Here is a 20,720-nt window from a genome sequence, read left to right on the forward strand (position 1 = left end):
AGTGATAACCTATGAGAGTAACAGTCCTCAGATAAGGACTGTCTCTTGTCTGATGGCCACTTTGCTTCCCTCACCATCATTGTGGCAATGTCAGCCAATGTCACAAGTGCAGAAAAGTACTGCTGTTCAAGTCAGCAATACTAAAATTACTCAAACTAGTGACCCCTCTCTCTTTCTTGCTCGCTCGCTTGCTGGCACTCTTGCCAAGCAGAAAATTGAAGATAGTTTAATAGTAGTAATACTTTGGCGATGTGCAGTATAAAACCATTTTGCTGTATTTAAGTGTTAGGTCCCCTGCTTTAATGGATGCATGCCATGCCAATGGATGCATACTTTCTTGTCCAATTAGTGTTGTGTCAACACAACACATTAAAATGTCAAAAGGATAACAGGATGCCCTTCCTTATTAAATTAAGGCTGTTTTTGTTTTTATTTTCTCTGATATATTGTATCTAGAGCCTCCTCTAGGATTATCTCATCGTCTTTAGTCATCTCAGAGCAGTGTTATTCTTTTCATCCTTGTAACATTAATGGTTGACACCTTAATTTCACCATTATTTCATAAAAAGTATCATAAAACATGCATTGTTTGTTTTAACTGTTACTCATTCAGGTTGGTCAATGAAAGCAGTTCTTTTTTTCAGTAATGTCCTGTTTACAGTAAAACAGTTGCACACCTCCACACAGAGAAGCCTCCCATAGTAAATTGTTATTGGACTGCACCTATTTAATGCTTTTCTATCTTAAAGCTACAATATGTAACTCCTACAAATCAAACTAGTACGCTGTCTCAGCTAAACCAGGAACCGGGAGCTTGCTAACCTGTGAGTCAGCCATTGCGACATCTTACAGCGGCTTACACCAGCTTGAAGCCTCAGTGCAAATAGGAGTCGAGGACCAGAAGCACGTTCACATATTGACTGACAACCGTGAGCTCCCACCCCTGACTTTGGCCTTCTCTGACTGGTGAGAAGGGCAAGGCTCTTGGAAACCTTAGAGGGGAATATGTCTGCACTGCTGCAAGGCTGATCAATGAGTCTGGGTCAGAGACAGGACTAACAAGCTTTGACAGCTGCTGTATACATTAAGATATTTTTGGAGCATATTTTAACGAAAAACACATACTGTAGCTTTAATCGACAAATCACCCTTCAATTCACCTCTCGTTCACCCAACTTTTGTTTTTACTTTCTTGATCAAAAGGATTGAACCTCCAGCTCTACAATTAATGGATGACCTGCTCTGCCTCCTGGGCCACAGTTTCCCACAAGAGTCGGTTCATTGGTGTAATTGGGGGACAAGGGTCTTGCCGAAGGGTACCGCAGTGGTGAAACTGAGAGAGGGGAGAGACACTGCTCTTTTAATTTTCCCAGCTTTATTCCTGGGTTCAGGGATCAAACCAGTGACCATTTTATGGTTAGTTTCTGTATAAAGAAGTTCATCAAAGTGTACATAATAGTAAAGTGTATCTAGGCTTTCTGTAGCAAGATGGTAGAGGTCCCTGATCTTTAAATGAATCAGAGATTTGTGAAAGCAACAGTGTAAAGTTAACAGCAATGTGACTTCAGCCTGTCACAACAGAGGTGAGTGAGGTCTGTGGTCAGTGACAGATCATTACATTTGTCAATCATAGCAATAGCAAGTGAGTCTCACACATGGGGACAACTTTGAGAATTTCAGGGGTAGCTACAGGCATCACTTATATAGGTGTGTATGAGAAATTCTTGGCTTTCAGCACACAGCTATGATGTGTACTAATGCCCTCGCTTTCGCCAGTGAAAAGTGCTGTAGTTTCAGTAATTATAATATGATATACTGTACGCAGAAGTTCCCACTTTCACCACTCTCACATTCTGCCCATTCCAACTGGCCATAAATTATGCTCATTTGTGTGAATTTAATTTCACATTCCACCCAGGCAGGCAACAAAAAAATGCATTTGATGGATTGCACAATTACGCTTCTGTGAACCTCGACTGGCCTCTCCAAACCCAGGAAGGGCCTCTCTTTTATCTGCCCAGTACCCATCAGCCATCGCAGAGTGTCTTTGGAATTCCTCTTTTGTGAATTCTCCATGAATTTAAGTTATTTTTCTAAGTTTAAAATTTCAGTGCTATGGCAGCTTTGCTAATTATTCACTTGATTATTAAGCCTCTGATTTTGTTTTTAACACTGCTCCCATTACTGTCGCCTGGCCTCAGCATTTATATGCCCCATCACAAGCAGAGTGAGAGGATAAAACATCAGGCAAGAAAAGACAGGACACCCCTCTTTTGCCCTGTATTATAGTTGGTGAAACTTTCATTTATGCAGAAATAAAACACCTCTGGTTGATTTCAGTTCTGGAGCTACATTAAATGAATTGGAAAGTGCTTATTACTGGTGGGAAAATGTATAGTGGTAAAATCTGTCTTGTTTGTAGACACAGCCTACAAATCAAGCTCATCATTAAAGAATCTGTGGCAGCTTTTAATATTATGGATGCAGAATATATACTTTATGGCAAGCCTCCAAAACCTGAATGGGATTTGCCTTTCATGAGACAGATACATTTGACATAGTAATGAATTAAAGTGCTTCTTTGCCATGTACTGTACAGATAGTGTGAGATTGTCCTCAAAGCTTTGAAAGCACTGCTCCTTCTGCCTTTTCTTATTAAAAAGAAAATCCTGTTAACTTTAGCACACTTGTAAAAGTGCTGGAGCCAGACAGATGACAATTGAGGGGGGAATAAATGGTGCCTGACCCTAGAGAATAGAAAGTTTAAACACTTTAAAGCATTTTTATTGACAACTGAGCACTCACTCTGCCATGTCAGGTTAACACTACATATGTCTCGCGTGGCATGTGAAAAGCCCCACAGACAGGCTGTTAACAGTGCAACATGTCACACTAGAGTGATGTGTTAGAAAACATTTCAGGCTCTTTCCAAAGCCCAGGCTTCTGAAGTGCTTTCTCCCTCTAATAATATCATTTTCATTGGCTGACAATACCTCAAACTCCTGTTTACTGTACTTAGGAAGGCACCAGATAATTGCTTTGTTTTCCCACATTGTTCACCCCACTGTGTTGACATGCGCTTCAATAAAGTGACTTATGGTGCCAATGAATATTTAACAATTGTTGGAAATTAAGTGCACTCTAGGTTTTGTTGTGAGGGTGAATGCATTCAGTCGTGAAAATAGTAGTTGGAATAGTGCATGCTCATTAAGAGCAACCATCCAAGTCTAAGCAGAGAAGCTAATTACTTATAAAACCTGCTGAGCAGATGTCTGGTGCTGTTGAGGAGACGCCCTTTCTTCCTAGGGTAAAGCCACAAGTTAACACAAGTGATGGTCTATTTATATACAAGTATTACAGGGAAGACTTACTGGAGACAGTGAGTTCAGTGCCAATGAATTGTATTCTGAGGTATTATGAAGCGTATTCTCATTGCTATTTAAACTGGTGCATTTTGTAAGACTGGAGAAATGACACCGCATTTACAGATGGTTTGGACAAAAACTTGCATGTGTGGAAAGTGATGATGTAACTTGCAAATGCATAAAAACATGTCACAAGAACATGCATAAGTGTATAGAAAACAAAGAGGAGAAAGTGACCAATTTTAGTATAGCCTACATATGTTCACATGAATACCTATTAATACTTAAAAGCTCTGTCATATCCATATGCACACTTTATGTTAAGCTTAGCTACCCGTCTGCTGGCTTCAGCTGCATATTCACACACATTATATATATATATATATTATTTACTTATTTATTTTGCAGACGTGTAGGGAAAATTTACCTCAGTTAGGGAAAATGTGTTGATCAGAATTCTCAGAAGATTTTTCCACCAGTGATACACTGTTTCTGTGGGTGATCAGTCCAGAGCGAGTGTAATAAACTCCGGTCCAGGTTGGGTGTTCTGGTCAGAGCAGCAAATGCATTCACAGATAATTTACTGCTGAGAGAACGGAACATAGTCTCAAAGCTCAGGTGAATATTTGGGGGATTCCTGGACTACATCACACTTCAGATATGTTTGTATGAAGGCCATCAGACAGAAAAGGTTATGTATCTCACATAATCTGTTACTGTGCATGCAACAGTGTGTTCTATCAGCATGCAGCTGACATACATACAAATGGAGTGTGGCAAATTGCCTTATCAAGCACCAGGTGACCACTTGATGCTGATGTGCACCTTTCCTGAAAACCTCCCCTTTGTTGTAACCTCTCCCAAACCCTTCCCTGTATCATCCTACTCCAATCTCCTCAAGGTGGGATTTGTCTGGATCAATTTCATAATGCATTATTCATTTGAGAATTTAATCAAATATCTCCTCCACCAATCAGCCCAACCCACACCTCCCCTAACCCTCCCGTACCGCTCTACCCATCATATTGGTGATTGTTAGTGTCACCTGCAATAGCAGATTATCAGACAAATGAATTACTGGGTCACAGGTGAATTAGACGCATGGCTGACTAATCTTTTTTTCTCTGGGAAAAGTAGCTTAGTGTAAGTTAGTTTTTTTTTTCTTTTCTTTTTTTTGAGAGCAAGAGGAGAGGGTGAGAGGGAGAGAGAGAAAAAGTGCTTGAGAAAATCCCCTTTCTGCCTGGTTTCCTGCGGGTTTCTGCAGTGTAATGGTTTCCTTTGAGAGAGACACTGGTGGAAAGTGCTGATGCTTGTTGGCTCTGTGTGTGTGTGTGTGTGTGTGTGTGTGTGTGTGTAGACAGCTATTTTCCATGCCTAACTGAACCACTGATGAGCCCGCCAGCCAGACCAGGGTCTTGTACAGTGTGTGACTTTTTGTGTGTCTGCACGTGCCTGTGTCTGCAAGAAGCAGGTTTCGAGATCATGTGTGTTTTGTTGTCAGCGTAATGTGTGGTCATGCAGAGCAGATGCAATTAGAACCCTGCAGTTGGTCAGTTGAATAGATGTAAAACAGCATTATACGACAGTAACTCATAACCTCCCTGTCCGAGCATCACTGTGTGCAAACATTAAAGGATATTGCCACATGTACAGCAGTCTGCCTTCTAAGTTAGTTGATGGAGACACATTGCTTTTCTCCTCCTCCCCTCACCCGGGAGGACTGAAAAGCGAATGAGTGTGGGGCAGAAGGGTTCTTGTTGCTGCTTTGTTGTTCCGTTCTGTTAGCGCAGATGGAATTATATGATAATCAGAAATCAGCCAACATTGTTTCCCCTCTGCAGACCCAAAGAGGGTGGGAAGCCATTAACCATCTCAAAGAGGCATTTCTTTTCCCTCCCCAGGAAATACAAATTTATTTGTTTTGATCTTATCTTTTTTTTGAAGAAGAATCTTATGTGCTATTCATGAGTGTACACAACAAAAAAACAACAAAAAAAACACAGTCTCTAAATCTATTCATCTGCTATCTCACTCTCACCAAGGACAAATTCTACGTTCACATAAGCAGTATATTTAGTTCAAAAGGCTCTTTTGCCTCTTTTGCTGGTGTTGTTCCACATCAACTGGCAAATATGTCATTTAGGCAACTAATATGACTGGTGTGCTAAGGAACAAAAATAGCTGGCAGCTGTTGCACTTCTCCCACTCTTTCCTGCATATTGTTGCTTAATACATCAAGGTGGTGCGAGCCGTCTGAAATTGCAGTTTCTATATGGACTGAGCTTTATGTTGTCCCATGGGGACAGGAAGGGGCAGGAGAGCTTGTTCTGAAACTCCTACACAGTGTGCTACCAGAGCTCTTAAGCTACAGTTTGTGACACACACCCACACACAAGGACATACACAGACAAACTCGCACTTGACACTGGGTAGGGCAGTTCTCAGGTCATTATTTAAATGATGTCAGAGATAGCTAAAAGTGCAACGTTCACACATTTTAAAACATAACACAGGAAAACATGCACAGTCACACAGAGATCACATACGGCTCTCATTATCTTCTAATAGAGGCTATATTATTATATATTATGCTATATAGTATTTATGTACAGTGAAAATGGAGAATAATATGAAAGCACTGCCAGTCTATTAGAGAGATATTGCCAGAAGAACTGTCCACCCACACAAAGCTTTGACCCCCATCTGCTCCATCTCCAACTCGAAATGCATTGCAGTGAAATCTACACAATAATCTCTGAATCTCGCACACTGATAAATGCTCCCAGGTACAGTGTGTGCATCTTGGCCTCAAGCTAGAGCTTGTTGTGTTCCTACATGTATGTTCAGCGAGGATGCAGCACGCCTCGGATTCGACTGTACAGTGAAGTCATTGAGGAGCAGCCTCTCTACATCTTACGGGGCATCAATCCCTGTCTGTCTGCCTGTCTAGGCTGTTAACCACCTCTGGGCTGCACCATTGATCTCCGTAATTGTCTCCAACTCTTCAAAGGGAGCTGAGAGTTGGTTTGATCCGAGCTGTTTACTTTCACAGCCCCTATAGCCCGGCTCTCTGAAGAAGAGAGCTATCAACCACTTCAGGCATGAGCTAGCATATTATAGTACTATTACTGTGTGTGTGTGTGTGTGTGTGTGTGTGTGTGCGCGTGTGCGTGCGAGCGTGCATGTACGAGAAAGAAAAGGAAGTAGAGAGAGCAACCCAGCATAGCCTGTAGCCTTATAGGCCTCGGGGTGAGCTGGCAGCTTCTTGCTGTGACATAAAGACAGGGAATTGTAACCTGCACATGGCCTGTTATCTATCCATGGCTATGTAAGGAAATTACTACACAAAAAAACCTTATGTTATGCACAAAATTACAGGCTTCATTCAGCAATCATTTGTCTGAGATATGTTTTTTCTTGATGCCAGACACCAAAAAACTTGATAGTAATGCCACTGCCAAGATAAAAAAGATGATATGACAGGATGTAGAGCTTAGCAACATGTTTTGTGGATGATAAAATGATAAAGTGCATCCTTTTTCCACTCTGTGTGCAACTTCATTTTTCTGCTGCATTTGTGGGCTGCTACCACAGAGTCAGAGAAGGGGAAGCTGTTAACCACAACCTCCGTCAGGTCTAGCTGATAACAGTTCTCAGTAAGTAGCTGATAATAAACACTTGAATATGGTAAGTGTATGAAACTGCCTCTTCTGCCAACAGAGACAAAAAAAGGTCTATTAAATTGCAACTCTATCAAAACAATTTCAAGTTTGCCGTGCTGTAATTTAAATACAGTACTTGAGCCAGTAGAGGGGATTTGAATGGGGTCTTTGGACCTGCTACCAAGTCATGTTTACAGACTGTGAGTGAAGGGAGCCTTGATTTTTATCACCTCGTCTGCAGTGGGGTTAGCTATTAAAGTTTATGGAGCAAAGCTGAGTGTGTGGGAGAAAGGCGCTGGTAGTGTGCTTCCAGTGTACCAAGGGCAAGCTGCATTTGTCATAACTTGAGTTTCTTTTCCTTTTACTTGAAATCATCCTACCTGTGAGATAGATGGACATGGGAATCTGATTTTCTATTTAGTGTAACTCAAGTACGTTCTCATCATTCTTTCAGCCCTGTGAAGGCTTCTGTCAAAAAACAAGGTTGCCTGATAGTTGGCTAGGAGCCCAAAAAGACATAGCCAAAGCTTGATTAAGTAAGCAAGAACATGTATAGAGGGAGGTAGATGTGAAAAACTAATAGAGTGGTAGGTAGGGCTTCTTGTTTGGGGGCAAGCATTGACAAGCCGAAGAATGTGCGTGAGCAGGTATGCACACTCATGGTTTTTTTTCTTGCCTCGTCTGTGACAGAATCACAGATCCTCAGGAGCCTTAAACTGTGAGCACGAGGGATATTAACTTGTCCGCTGCTCTGCAGCGTTTATCATACCAACTCTATAGATTTCTCTGTACTTACAGAAACTGCAGGCTAAGGAATCATAAAAAGGAGTTTCCCCTGGAGAAAACCCCTGTCTCTCAGCAGTCAAATCTCAGTGAGTATTCACCTCTCAGGCTGAAAGTCCAGCCTCCTGTGAGCGCTCATGAAGTCTCTGAGTCAGATGCAAAAATATCCTCTTGGATGTTATGGTTTTAGTACAGAAAAATACTTTAAATGTTTGAGAGAAGCAGAAGATATTGCATCACAGGACTACAGAACTATTTTCAGGATAGTAAACATATTCAAGTACCTCCTTCAGTTCACAGAATTTGGGTGATGTATGTTTTTTTGTTGAATTTTCTATGGTAGCACACACGAATTGTGACATTATCTGATTGAAAAGCAAATTTCACAGTCCCAGAAAATACCCTGATCTGTCATACTGCAGATATATAATGGTAAAAATAGCACAGTAGAGAAACTGGCAAATTCATTCAATGGAAAAATCTCCAGCTCCCCAAAATATGAAGACTTGATATTCAGTGCAACACTATCAAAGATGGCATAATAGGCAGGGATAATGATTTTGAGTTTGAGTTTGTTTGTCATTGTAGCCCATATTTCAGCACAGAGAGCTGTGTTCCTCAAACAGCTGGCTAATTAAACTACCAAATGCATTTAGTATTGACACAACTGCACGACTGTAACTCCAATTTTTACTTCACTCAAATATTATAATAATAATGAATCATAATACACATTACACTTAATTATAATACACAGTAATGTATCTCTTGTTGTTGCTAATGGTCCACTTTATAAATTAGTTTAGATATGGATTATTCTTAAACCCGCCATGTGTTCTCATGGTAATTTGCACTTCTCTGACTCCACTGTGAGATAAGAATTATCACTGAATTATGTGAGCACAGAAGTTAACTCATGGAAAGCTATGCCAATTACGAACCCACTTCCATGATTTTACACTCAGTAATCTTACTAGAGTTAAAAAGATTAAAGTTTTGCTTTCTTTTTATCAAAACCAGACCCAGAAGGCATTCGTCTCTCCTGTTTCTGTTTCATGTTTGCGCAACCAGATTTTGTTTTACAGTAGGTGCTTTTTGTGCCTTTGATACGTTTCAAAAGTTTTTCATAAAGCAGACAAAAATAGTACAAACGATTAATAAGGCATGTAATGGCAAAAAAAAACAAAAAAAAACACTAGAAGAACACATCAAAGTATTTTGTATCTAAATACAAATCAGTATTGTTATGCTGCCTCACATTGCTTGGAGCGCACACGCTGCCTTAGGACCAGCGTGAGTGATATAACAAGAGGTACACCGCATCTGAAGCCCGCTATGCTTTCCCTACACAGGTTAGACTGGGAAAATGAATAATGCCTGAACAACCGATTATATCCAGCAGACCACTACATCAAATCTCAAAAGCAGAACCTGCCGTATTGGCCCGAATATATGACAACCCTTATTTTAAGATGACCCCCTTTTCCAGCACCACTTTGAAAGAGACTTTTTAAAGATATGAAACACTTTCAGACTGGTCCAGCTGGGAGATAGACACAAGTCCAAGGACATCAAAGTTTTCATCCTTGAAACCTTTTCTCTTGTAAAACAGAAACATCAAATGCTTCCATCAAAACACCTTTAGAGCCAACGAACTATGAAAGACACACTATATACATCAGAAATGCTAATTAGCTTAGCAAAAGTTAAGGTTACAAACAACCGATAATACACACATGCTTGTATAATATAATACCGCCTTCACTTTTTCAAACATGATTTCCGGAAAAATATATTGTGTTGTATTCAAGCCAGCATGGCAATATTCTTTGTCTTTGCAAAAGTGAGGGACAATATCGCTCGTGTTTGGTTGTCCCTCTCATGTACGCTGTTGGTAATGCAATAAAGAAATAGATGGGAAAGGGCAAAGGGGTGTGAGCTCAGGTCTGACTGCATCTCGCTCTGTCTGCAGACTTTTCTCCTTTTCTTTTTTAACAGATCAAAAGCAGGGGAATGAGGTCAAGGTAGAGAACCATGAAAAGAATAAGTCAGGGAGAATGTGAGGACAATGTCGAGGGTAGACAGCTAAGAATGAGAACATCAGCTCACCCGGGGAAAACACAACCGCCTGCTTTTGTCTGTGGTTGTCTGGGTTTGAGGGTGACTGGTTGTCTAAGATCCCCTGTTTCCATCTGTAGGAAAACTTCGGCTGCCAGGGGCATTTCTTCTGTGATCTTTACATGAAGTAACACACTGCCTATACAGATTCATGTAAGGCCCATGAATAATGTGTGTGTGCATGCACAGCTGAGATAGTGTTCAGCCAGCTGTGAGTGCTGGTTAAAAAATGCTAAAAAAGTAGGAATTAAGGAGGACTTAGGCTTTTCCTTTTACAGCCAGGAGCCTCACACATTTTCATTGCGGTAGGTGGCTTGTGCTCTCCATGCTGAATGCAAGACCAATCCCTGCCAGTCTCAGTGTGCTTCTCAGGAACTCACAGTGTGAATGCTCTAAAATATGTCAAACATTTTCAACTTCAAAGTAGGGCATTAAAAAATGCCTATTTTCAATGTGCTTGATTCATATTTTGAACGAGCTTTGATCTAGGATCCTCAATGCATGTCGTTATTCAACATACATCTCTGCTCCTGTAGAGTGGGAGTGCACAAAAAAAGGCCACAAAACACATCAGGACACACTGACAAAACAAAACACATCAAAACACACTGACAAAAAATGGACAGTAACCAACTAAAACTGTACTTGGGCTTGGCGACAGCACAGATGGACGTAAATACTGCTGCATAGTTAGAAGGAGCAGTTTGTTAACAAACCGGGAAGCATCTTGGGTAATCTTTTGGCAGGTGTGAGTTCATGCAGCATCAGTCCCTGGCTTCCACTTGGCACGCAGGTCAGCAATCCACATGGTAATGAAGGCAGAAAGAGCACTTTAGAATCCAATGTTCCCACCTACACCCCCTTAATCCCACACCCCACTTCCCATATTAAGAAAGGTTGACTCCTCATCACCATGACCTCCAGTGCTCAGTGTATTTGCACCAAATTGTTTGTGCATGCTTACAAATGTTAGGTGTTTGGGTGGGTGTGCGCGTGCATGTGTGCTTAAGTGTTTGTGTGCGCGTCTCATTGTGCTTGTTTGTGTACCTGCTCGGGGTGATAAGGGCCAGTGTGGAGCGTATCCTTTGTTCTGCCAGAATTACTCATTCCCCTGTGTCAGCATGGGTAAATTAAACCCTGCTTAATCCAAGGTTCGAGCCCAGATAGTTAAAACCTGAGCTTAGTGTCACTGGTGCTGATGTGTGGGTTTGTTCGTCATTGTCTTGGTGACTCAAAATGGATTGATGTGTTTTTTTCTGTCTCTCTCTCTCTCTCTCTGAGTCAGCTGCATGCGTTGATAAATATCTGAGTTAGTTATAATGTATGAAGAGTGTGAGTGTTTCAGCAAGCCTCTTATGTGATCATCAAGTATGTCAGTGTGTGTTTTGAAGTATTCACCTATGTTGTATGAAAACACACGCTCCTGCACACATACATTCCACTGTGTCGTGTGCTCATGTTAATTCAAGTAGCCATAACCAGTGTTTCTTTTCCTGTTGGCCATCTGAGTCACAGGCTGCAACTGAGGTGTGACACACAACTCTGTCTCTGCCTCTCTGCCTCCCCATGTCTCTCTCTCTTTCTTCCTCTATATTCTTCTATAGCTCTCTCCCCTTTTCTGTGTTGCTATCTTGGTTTGCTACCCATTAATTGTCTGTCTTCCTTCCTTTCTGTCTCTTCCTCTTCTGTGTTGTTCTGCCCTCCTCCTTCTTCCCCCTCTCTGGCTCGACTGCTTGTATTTGTCGACACCCTCCCTCCTCTCTTGTGGCTCCCTCCTCTCTCTCTCTCTCTCTCTCTCTCTCTCTCTCTCGCCCTCTCTCTCTCTCTCTCTCTTGCTCTCTCGCTTGCTGGTCTCGCTTACTGTCAAGCCAGCCACAGCAGCAACAGCGGTAGCGCCAGTAGCTCACTCTAGCCAGTTCTCAGTCACGGCGTAGGCTGCAGTTTGTGTGTGTGTGTTTCATGTGTTTGCGTGTGTTTACAATGTATGTATCAGCCAGTGATGCCTGCAGCACTCCAAAGAGCGAATATGCATGGAGTTACTCTAACTGAGGACTGGAGGAAGATATGTAGGAAGACCGTCCTGGAGCTAATTAAGAGGAAGAAGGAAGACATAACATCTCTTTTCTCTCTCTCTCTACTTTAGTTCAGTCTGTCTCTCTTTCTGTCAGCCTCTCCTGGTTTCTATAGTGCTTTTCTCTACTGGCTTACTCGTTTGCTGCTGCTAGGACTGTATGCAACATAACTGTAAGTGGACTTCCGTGTGTGTGTTGTTATAAACTGTATGTGTGTTTTGCGTGGGATCTCACTTAGTCAGTTTTAACTTACTGTGGCCATAATTTCTGTGCCAGAGTGCACACATTTGCATGTTGGTATAAATGGCATGTCATGACATCTCTAATGACTTAATTAGGCCAATTTGTAAAGCCCTATTTGTAGTGGCAGTGTATTCATGTAGACACTACTGACCTCCTTGGTATAAATCTGTTCATATTCATAAATGTTTGCCAGATGCATATTATTCAACGAGTGCCAAAACTGTCACTGCTGCCATTTATATGAAATGTCATTTGTTGGCGTAGCATCTGAATGAATGTCCTCTCCTCCAGGTATTCTCTGCTGCAGTGTGTGTGTGTGTGTGTGTGTGTGTGTGTGTGTGTGTGTGTGTGTGTGTGTGTGTGTGTGTGTGTGTGTGTGTGTGTGTGTGAGAGACAGATAGGGAGAGAGGGAATGATTGAGAGAGAGTTAGTGTGTCTATGTGTGTGTGTCACTCTGTCACCCAGGGCATTGAGAAAATCAATAGATCTACAGCTTGAGTTGGACCGTTTACCTCTGCCAAGTGATGGGCAGACACTGTGGCCTTCAAAGGTCCACAGACAAGTTGCCTGCAGATGTACAGTATGTCAGCCCTGCGTGCTCCTGCACAAGTGTCTTTCATTTTTGGTCCATGATTGATCTGTTGTGCATGCATGCGAGTGTGTGTGTGTGTTTGGATTAGGTATGTGTATTTTTCTCTGAGCTCATGTAAAAAGGTCTCGCCAGCAAGAAACTGTCACTTTTTTTTTTTTTTTTTTTTGAAAACTAGTGAAGGAGATCATAGATCAAAAGTTTCTCTTGTAGCTCGCGACGGGCATGGCCAATAGAACCAGTCAAGGGAATGAGCAAGAGCAGGCGGAAAGATAGATAGAAAAAAGAGAGAGCCTGAGCATGTGAGAAGGGAACAGAGCGAGACCATCATAATCAATCCTCCATGATCCTGGAAGAGCATCATTTATCTTCTTTTCTCACTCCACTCCTCCTCTTGCCCCCATCCTTCTCTCATTTTCTGTGGTATAGCCACTTTGATCTTGCGCAAGAAGACGGTCTCCAGAGCTTCATTACTTTTAAAGCCTTCATCGTGAGGGGCCATAAAAAGATGCTAAGGAATGGATTTTTAAGACCATTTACTAGACGTTCTGTACCGGCTTGCGAGTAATGGCTACATAGGGATATAATGTTCCTCCACGGTGTGTAATGGCCTTCTGTGCCTTGTGCTCTGGGTTATCAGGGCAAACTGGGATTGGTCATGATACGTCAGTGCCGAAGAATATGACGTTGTGCATATTAAGTGGTGCCTACTGGGGATCCTGGCTCTGTTTAATTCATAAGGACATGGCACTGTGCTGCATAAACCCTCTAACTGAATATGATTCTTGGGGTTGTGTGTCCTCAGTAAATTTGAACAGCTTTATAAACCTTTCACTGCGTTTCAATATTGTATATTGTTGTACTGACCTTGTGTTTTTTGGTCTCTTCCTCTTTCTTTTTCTCTGTGCACGCAAGGGAATGTGTTTGGGGCAGTGTTTTTGCTGTAACTGTAGGGATTCGTATGGGGTAGCAAGAAAATGCTCAGGGAGAAAATGATTGAGAGAAAAGGTCACTAGACAGGATGCCCTTTTTTTTATCTACAAGAGACTGCAGAGACCAAAAACAGTCAGTGGCAGTGCAGTGGTAGGAAGACGGAGGAAGCAAGATTAGAAACAAAAGTGTAGCCAAATAGCCAAACATTTAAAGAAGAGAGAAGAAAGAAAGAACATGTTAGTGTACCTAACTGTAAACAGCAATGTAAAATATTTTTTAGACAAAAGCTAATCTCATGTAGCTAAAACTCCAAGTCATGTCTGTGACGACTTCGTAATAGGAAATGCAACAGTCATGAGACCTGTGTTTCAGTGTGCTTGCTCTCATCAGTCATGGCCACTTAACCACAGCTGCAATAATGACCCCGGCTCTATCACACTGTTATGTTCTCATGCTCTTTACACTATCTCACAGCAGGGATGCACAGACTTTTTCTCCCCTGATATCTCAACTCAAGGTCTCTGACGATACTGATCCTGATTTTTCCGACTGTTCCCATTTACAATCTGAATAGCTCACTGTGTGGGACTCTATTAGGTTTCTTTTTAGGGAACATGAGTTCAGCGACTGCTGTAACACTAAAAATGAGTTGGGGGCCCTATGATGTAATTGTTAGGTGAATTTGATAATGATGCTGACAAGAAACTGTATGTGGGATTGTCATGTCATGACTACAGCAAAAATTAGTTTTTGATTAATTGTGATTAATAAATAAGTCAACAAGAAAAATATGATAATTTTAGTCATTTCTAAACCAAATGCGCCAAAAATGATCTGGTTTAAGCTTCTCGAATATGAAGATGTGTGATAGAAAGCTGAATATTAAAGCTGATTAACCTATAATTAAAAATAATTGTTACTTGCAGCTGTAGTTATGGCTCTATTCCCAGTCTGCTAGATAAGGTACTTGGGTCAATACTGATCTGGCGGACCATTGAATCCCATTTTCACAGGCTGACTTTGTTTGTGCTCTCTTCTCTATAAGTTGGAGAGTAAAAATGTTTATAGCATGTGGAAGCTTTCTGGTGTTTGCTTACAATACCTGAAACCCATTTGCATTCCTTATAAAGGCGAAGCCTTTCACAGCTATCCACAGGAACAGATTGCGGCAAGACCAAAAATTGCCTTGTTTCGTATTGTCACTTCACTGTTTGAAAAACTCTCAATAGCACTGTTGTAAACAAGACAAAATACAGCCAAAAAACCACTTAAGTTTGACAGATGAAAGGACTGGAAATTATACTTTATTATCTCAAAATCTCACATAAGATTGTGTAAACAGGCAGCAGATACTTTAATGAAGATCTTTTATTATCCAGAAAGATGAAATATGTGGAATCACCTCTGTACCTGTTTTTGTTAATTACCTACATTTTGTTTTAGCTTCGTTCAGTGCAGCCTGTGTCCTTGGCACGGTCTTAGCCCTCCCCTCCTACAGCACAAGTTAGCATGTTGATGATGTTACTTGCAGGTGCAGGACGTGTGTGTGTGTGTTCTATGAACGTGGATCATCTCTCTTTCTTACTGATGGGCTCGTCCCCTACCTCTCTCTCCATGACCCACTTCTGGTGTGCTGACACCCCCCTGTTCACATCATGCCTGCAGCAAACACATGTTGTCAGCGCAGTGAGACAGGGCAGAGAGAAGGTGAAAAAGAGACAGGAGGAGTGGATTGCACTTCCCTGTGACTCATGTCAACAAAATCACACATATTTGCCTTTTTAGATTACAGGGATTAAAATGATTTCTGACACATTATGTCTCTCGTACCTGTTTCTAACGCCTCCATGGTAGAATCAAAAAAATAAAAGACTTGTTCAGTAGTCTCTTATATTGTTTTGCTTTTTAACTGTTTACTTGCGGCTGAAATACTTTGCCTCATGTTAACCTGCTTTTGTTTTCTCTGTCTGGTTCTACAGAACAGCTTCCTGGGTAGTGCCACATTTTCAGTAGGTGATCTGCTGAGGGCTAAAGATGAACGACTGACCTTGAGTCTCAGGTAAGTGTGTAGTTTCTGTCATACTCTATTCATTGCTCTCTGTGTTGCTCCAGGCTAAATAAAATTCTGACTTCAGAGTCCAAAGATATCGTCTCTTCACACAAGAACTGACAGACCAACTTAAACATCAAACTGAGATGAGTTGGGAAAAGAAACCGATCCGCAGATGTTGCAACAGCAGTTTCAGGATTGTTGCAGTAGCTGCCAGGGTTGTTTGTATCAGGGATGCTGGGTTAGTATGTGAGAATACAGTACTCTGATCTGCTTTTTGTTTTGTTGTGGTAGATTGGTATGGGAATAAGTGTCTTCTCTGAGAGGTGGTTAGATGAAAGGAATGAAAAGGAACACCTGTGTCTTGTATAAAGAGGAGGGGGGAGGGGGGGGGGCAATAACATTTTATTTTTAAAGGATCATTTTAATATACTTTGGGATACACATGGAGCCAAAAATGGACCATCACGGTGTAATAAAGAGAAAAAAAGAAAACATTTTTTTAAAGGTTTTGGCTGTATAAAGGTCAAGAGCATGGATGTGTGTGCTTTTAGTCAGTAATTACTTGATAAAAATCAGCCAACAGAGAAAAAGGAAAAGTTTGACCCTTACTTTCAGAAAGCAGATGTGCAAATTATTTCACAGACTTGCTCAAAGACAGGACTGTGAGGATATAATCAGCAGTTTTACCACAGAGACTGGTGGTTTCCCTTTTGGAGGATGCATCGACATGTCACAACAACAGATAAGTTGTGTTACTGAACATGATTAATGGTGTGTACTTCTTATGAAGTACGCTTGACACGGTTGCTAAGTAGTACAATGCGGCCCAAGGCATTATGTTTTCAGATTGTCTGTTTGTCCGTCCATCCCATTCTCGTGAACGATATCTCAGAAACGCCTTGAGGGAACTTCGTCAAATTTGGCAATAACATTCACTTGAACTCAAGAATGACCTTAAAAGAATTTATTGGTCAAAGGTCAAGGTCACTGTGACCTCAAAAACACGTTTTTGGCCACAATTCAAACACAAGTAGAATAAAATGAAGTGATGACATTTTATATCCACTTCAGTGTGACATCATAATGTTCTGCAAAACACCTCCGGCTATTATTCAACACTGTAACTCTGGAAGGGGAGATTGTGATCATAGTTCCTGCAACCTGGCTGTTTGGCGGAGGCATACAACCACCAGTTCTATAAAATCCTTTTTTTTAATTTTTTTATTTTTATAAATAACCAATTAAAAACAACAACTTAGTCTCTTAGTTATCTTAGTCATCACTGGAAGCAGCAACCCCAACTTAATCCATATGTCACTGAGTTGAAAGAATAATTGAACACACCCTGAAAATATTGTTTCTGTCAACCTTCACCTGTTTAACTTCTCACCTTGCTGTGGTGATGCACAGGTGTACTGCAAGACCCTGTGACATCACAGGTGGATGTCGTTACAGGTGCACCCATTGTCGATGTCAGGTGTGCTCAGAGGTGAAACAGACTTGAAACTGTCAATCAGAGAGACACTGCTTTTCTGTCATTACTCTCAAAGCTATTTGTGCGGCTGTTACAAATCACTGTTACTGCTGTTAACAGCAACGTGCGCAGCTGCAGCATTTTAAGCTGATTCATGGAGTATTACTCAATAGATGCTCAACAACACCACACATTTTAAGATATACTGTACATCATCTAATCAGCCCTATGTCTTAGCTCCATTAACTGTCATCCCACTGGGGTATTTTTCTCTGCTGTGCCCAGTATGAGATGACTTCTGTTTGGACACCAAAACCTGCCCTGAACAAAAGACATTATACTCAGGTCAGTTGTATTAGTCATTATGGTGATGAGAATGTTTCTGACTGAATCAGTAAGTATCATCCGGCCATTGGGGACAGAAGGCAGAATATTCTTACTTGTGACCCAAAGGGATGGTTTTGTCACAGGCACAGTAACTACACATGGCGGTCTTGATTGAATAGAGTGTTGCAGAGGCTACATGGAGAGGGGTGAAGGTTTACCATGGGGACCAGTGACTAGATTCTATTTGCTGGATCGTGGGTCATCTTGTAAAAGTCCATGCTAGTGAGTGTTGCATGTGTGCATTTGCTAGTGTGTGTGTGTGTGTGTGTGTGTGTGTGTGTGTGTGTGTGTGTGCAGAAATACTGTACAGACACGTGTATTTGGTTTTTCTTTAGATTATAGTTCCAAACCCCTTCCTTTCTATGTCTGTGGTTTAAGCTTTTCAATTTGCCTTTGTCAGTCAGAAAAATATTAAATATGCAGAACGCCTTATGGCTTTTTAGGTGGGTACTGCATGCGATTCAATGGTCAGGATTTTCTTCTTCCACCTGTAAACTGTTAAGATGAAATTGTGTCTGTCGTTGCTATTTGTATGTCAGACCGAATTTCCTTTTTCCTTCACAGTCATAGTTGTCCGGAAAATATGCCCCTATGGCAGTCCTCTCTCTTTTTCCCTTTGTTTTAGCTCTCTTTTGTTATGCTTTTCATTTCCTGTAGGTGATCCCAGGTCACTGGGTATAATTGTATCTTGCACGAATGACTATACGAGCTGCGGTGAGAATAGAGATTACAGCCCCCGCCTTGTGTGTTTGCACATATGTGTACGTGCATGTACATTTTTGTACAGGTGTTGTTCTGGCTATTGAACACAATTGTCATTTTACTCCCCTGTAGTCACACTGCACTTTTGTGTTTCTGGGTCATTGTGTTGTTTGGTAGTGTATTTGTTATTCCTGAAGATAACATGACGTCATCCCATGATACTTAAAGGTGCTTCCACAATGCTTTTTAATAGGAGAAAAGTTTCCTTCAATATCTGGATGTTGCTGTTACTATATTATCTTTATCACTATTACTATAGCTTTTTCCACCTACACATACTAGATAGGAGATGACTTACAGGATAAGCAAGCATAAAAAAGACTTTCCACGAAACTTTGCTTTTTTTCTTGAGACTTACTGGTTAATTTAACCTCTTCAGGCCTATAAAAAATATTCAAATAAAACAACCAATGACTAGCAGCTGAAAGTACATATTGCTTTGTTTTGAGCGGTCAAAAGGCTGGAAAATCCTGCTTTAGAGGTTATTAAATATGAAGGAATGAGCTGTGTAGGTTTTTGGGCACACCAACAGAAGCACGTCATGTGACTTTGTAATACAATGATATGGTGCTATTTTACAATGAAAGATTATCCAAGCATAGGTTTTTCTTTTAAAGTAGTTTAAAGGATCACAGGGAACCACCTGTACTGTGCTGAATAATGACCGGTAACATATTTAAAGTCTTTATATAAACTCACACTCCATTATTATGGCCTGAGGAGCTGTTTCAAGTGCTGTGTTGGAGCTTGAATGTGTTACACCGACAGTCAGCGATGCATGTGTAACACATACAGACACACAGAGGAGACTGTCTTGATTCGATTTGTTGTTTGCTTGTTGGTTCATCCAGTGAGAAAACATTTCAAAGATGAGCAGCTTTTTCATGAGCATGTATGATTCATTCTGGGATGTTTGACCTGTGCCTGAGCCTATGATTCACAGTTCAAATTAGTTCTGCTGGCCAAGCAGCTCAGAAGCAGCAGCACTGACATGGACAGGAGTGCAACTCATTCTGCCCTCTAAGGAACAGATGCTTCATTTTAATACAATGTTCTAATCCCCAGCCAGTCAGTTAATTTGAGCTGACTTCACTCAGCGGAGGGAAAGTGGGACTACTTTATCTCCACGAGGCAAGGATTGATTCCCCTCAGTGAATCTCAAAACCAATATGACTTTGACCAACTTCTTTTCATAAGCTCTGGATTTACATTGGTGCTGAGCATATGTAGAAAGAAAATTGGTATTTGACCAGCGCCAGTGTGTGCATGTGACTTTTGCTTTCACTTTGGCCCCTCAGTAAAGTTCACTCTGCTACAGGGCTGAACACCTCAAAGCTCATTCCTTATTCCTATGAATTCACTCTGCATTTCAGCTTCCCTCCCAGGTCTCACACCCTCTTTCATGTGTGGCTGGTTTGAATGTTTGTCACGGATTGTTTTTGTTTCCTGTAAGGCAAGACTGGTTTGATTTGGGTCACTTTTTTGAAGGTTCCTGACAGTGTCGTGTTGAATGAGTGGGAGTGGTGGATACATTGACTCAGTTCTTGTGAAGATCTGTTTCTTTTGTGGGCAGCAGAAGCCATTGAAGTGATGATGAGAAAATCTTGCCTTCCTGCAGCTCTCACACAACCAAACAGCACACGAGGTGCTCCAGACACTCACCAGCATACAAACAGACACAGCACAGACACACACATTCCTTTATAAAACACAGACACAAACTTACAACAGAAAAAAAAGCATAGAAGGGAGAATTGAGTTGCCTCTTTGAAGTCTGGACCTTTCTTAATCAAAGAGAAAACATCTGATTTAAAGGGAATTATTGATGATATGTTTGGTCAGCACACAAATTCAGCCTTAGTTTGCCTGATGGTAAACCACCTGCAAAATATGTCTGAAAAAACAATCACAAAAACTACATGTTGAATGTCCTGTTTATAGGCTACTGTCTCTGTGAATTTGTTAGCAAAGATGGGAATAAATTCAATCAAGAGTGAAAGCTGGAAGCCAAATGGAAGGAATTTATCACGACTTGTGTGAAAGGATCTGAGTTCTGAACAGAAGATACAGTAAGCAAGGTCACTGTGTCATCTGAGGACAGGTTTGAGATAGCTGCCATGATAGTGAGGATATGTACATCTGTATGCAGATGAGTGTACATGTCTGCATGGCTACATGTTTGTGCATTTGTGTAAGATATAGTTGTGTCAGAGCAGTAGGTCCTGAGGGTTCTCTTGCCTGGAGTTATATGCCTATAGACTCAGTTACAACCTCTGCGT

At 41.2% G+C, this 20,720-nt stretch overlaps 1 protein-coding gene across 1 annotated transcript in view; it reads left to right on the forward strand.

Moving 5' to 3' along the window:
• Positions 1-20,720, forward strand: part of inpp4b (inositol polyphosphate-4-phosphatase type II B) — a 138,509-nt gene that overhangs the window by 33,286 nt on the left and 84,503 nt on the right. Inside the window, exon 5 of the mRNA XM_022738085.1 lies at positions 15,745-15,824. Within this exon, the coding sequence (XP_022593806.1) occupies positions 15,745-15,824 (80 nt within the window). The remainder of the gene's footprint in view (positions 1-15,744; positions 15,825-20,720) is intronic.

The sequence above is a fragment of the Seriola dumerili genome, unplaced genomic scaffold, assembly GCF_002260705.1.
Source record: "Seriola dumerili isolate Sdu_G_001 unplaced genomic scaffold, Sdu_1.0 BDQW01000035.1, whole genome shotgun sequence".
NCBI classification, from domain to species: Eukaryota; Metazoa; Chordata; class Actinopteri; order Carangiformes; family Carangidae; genus Seriola; species Seriola dumerili.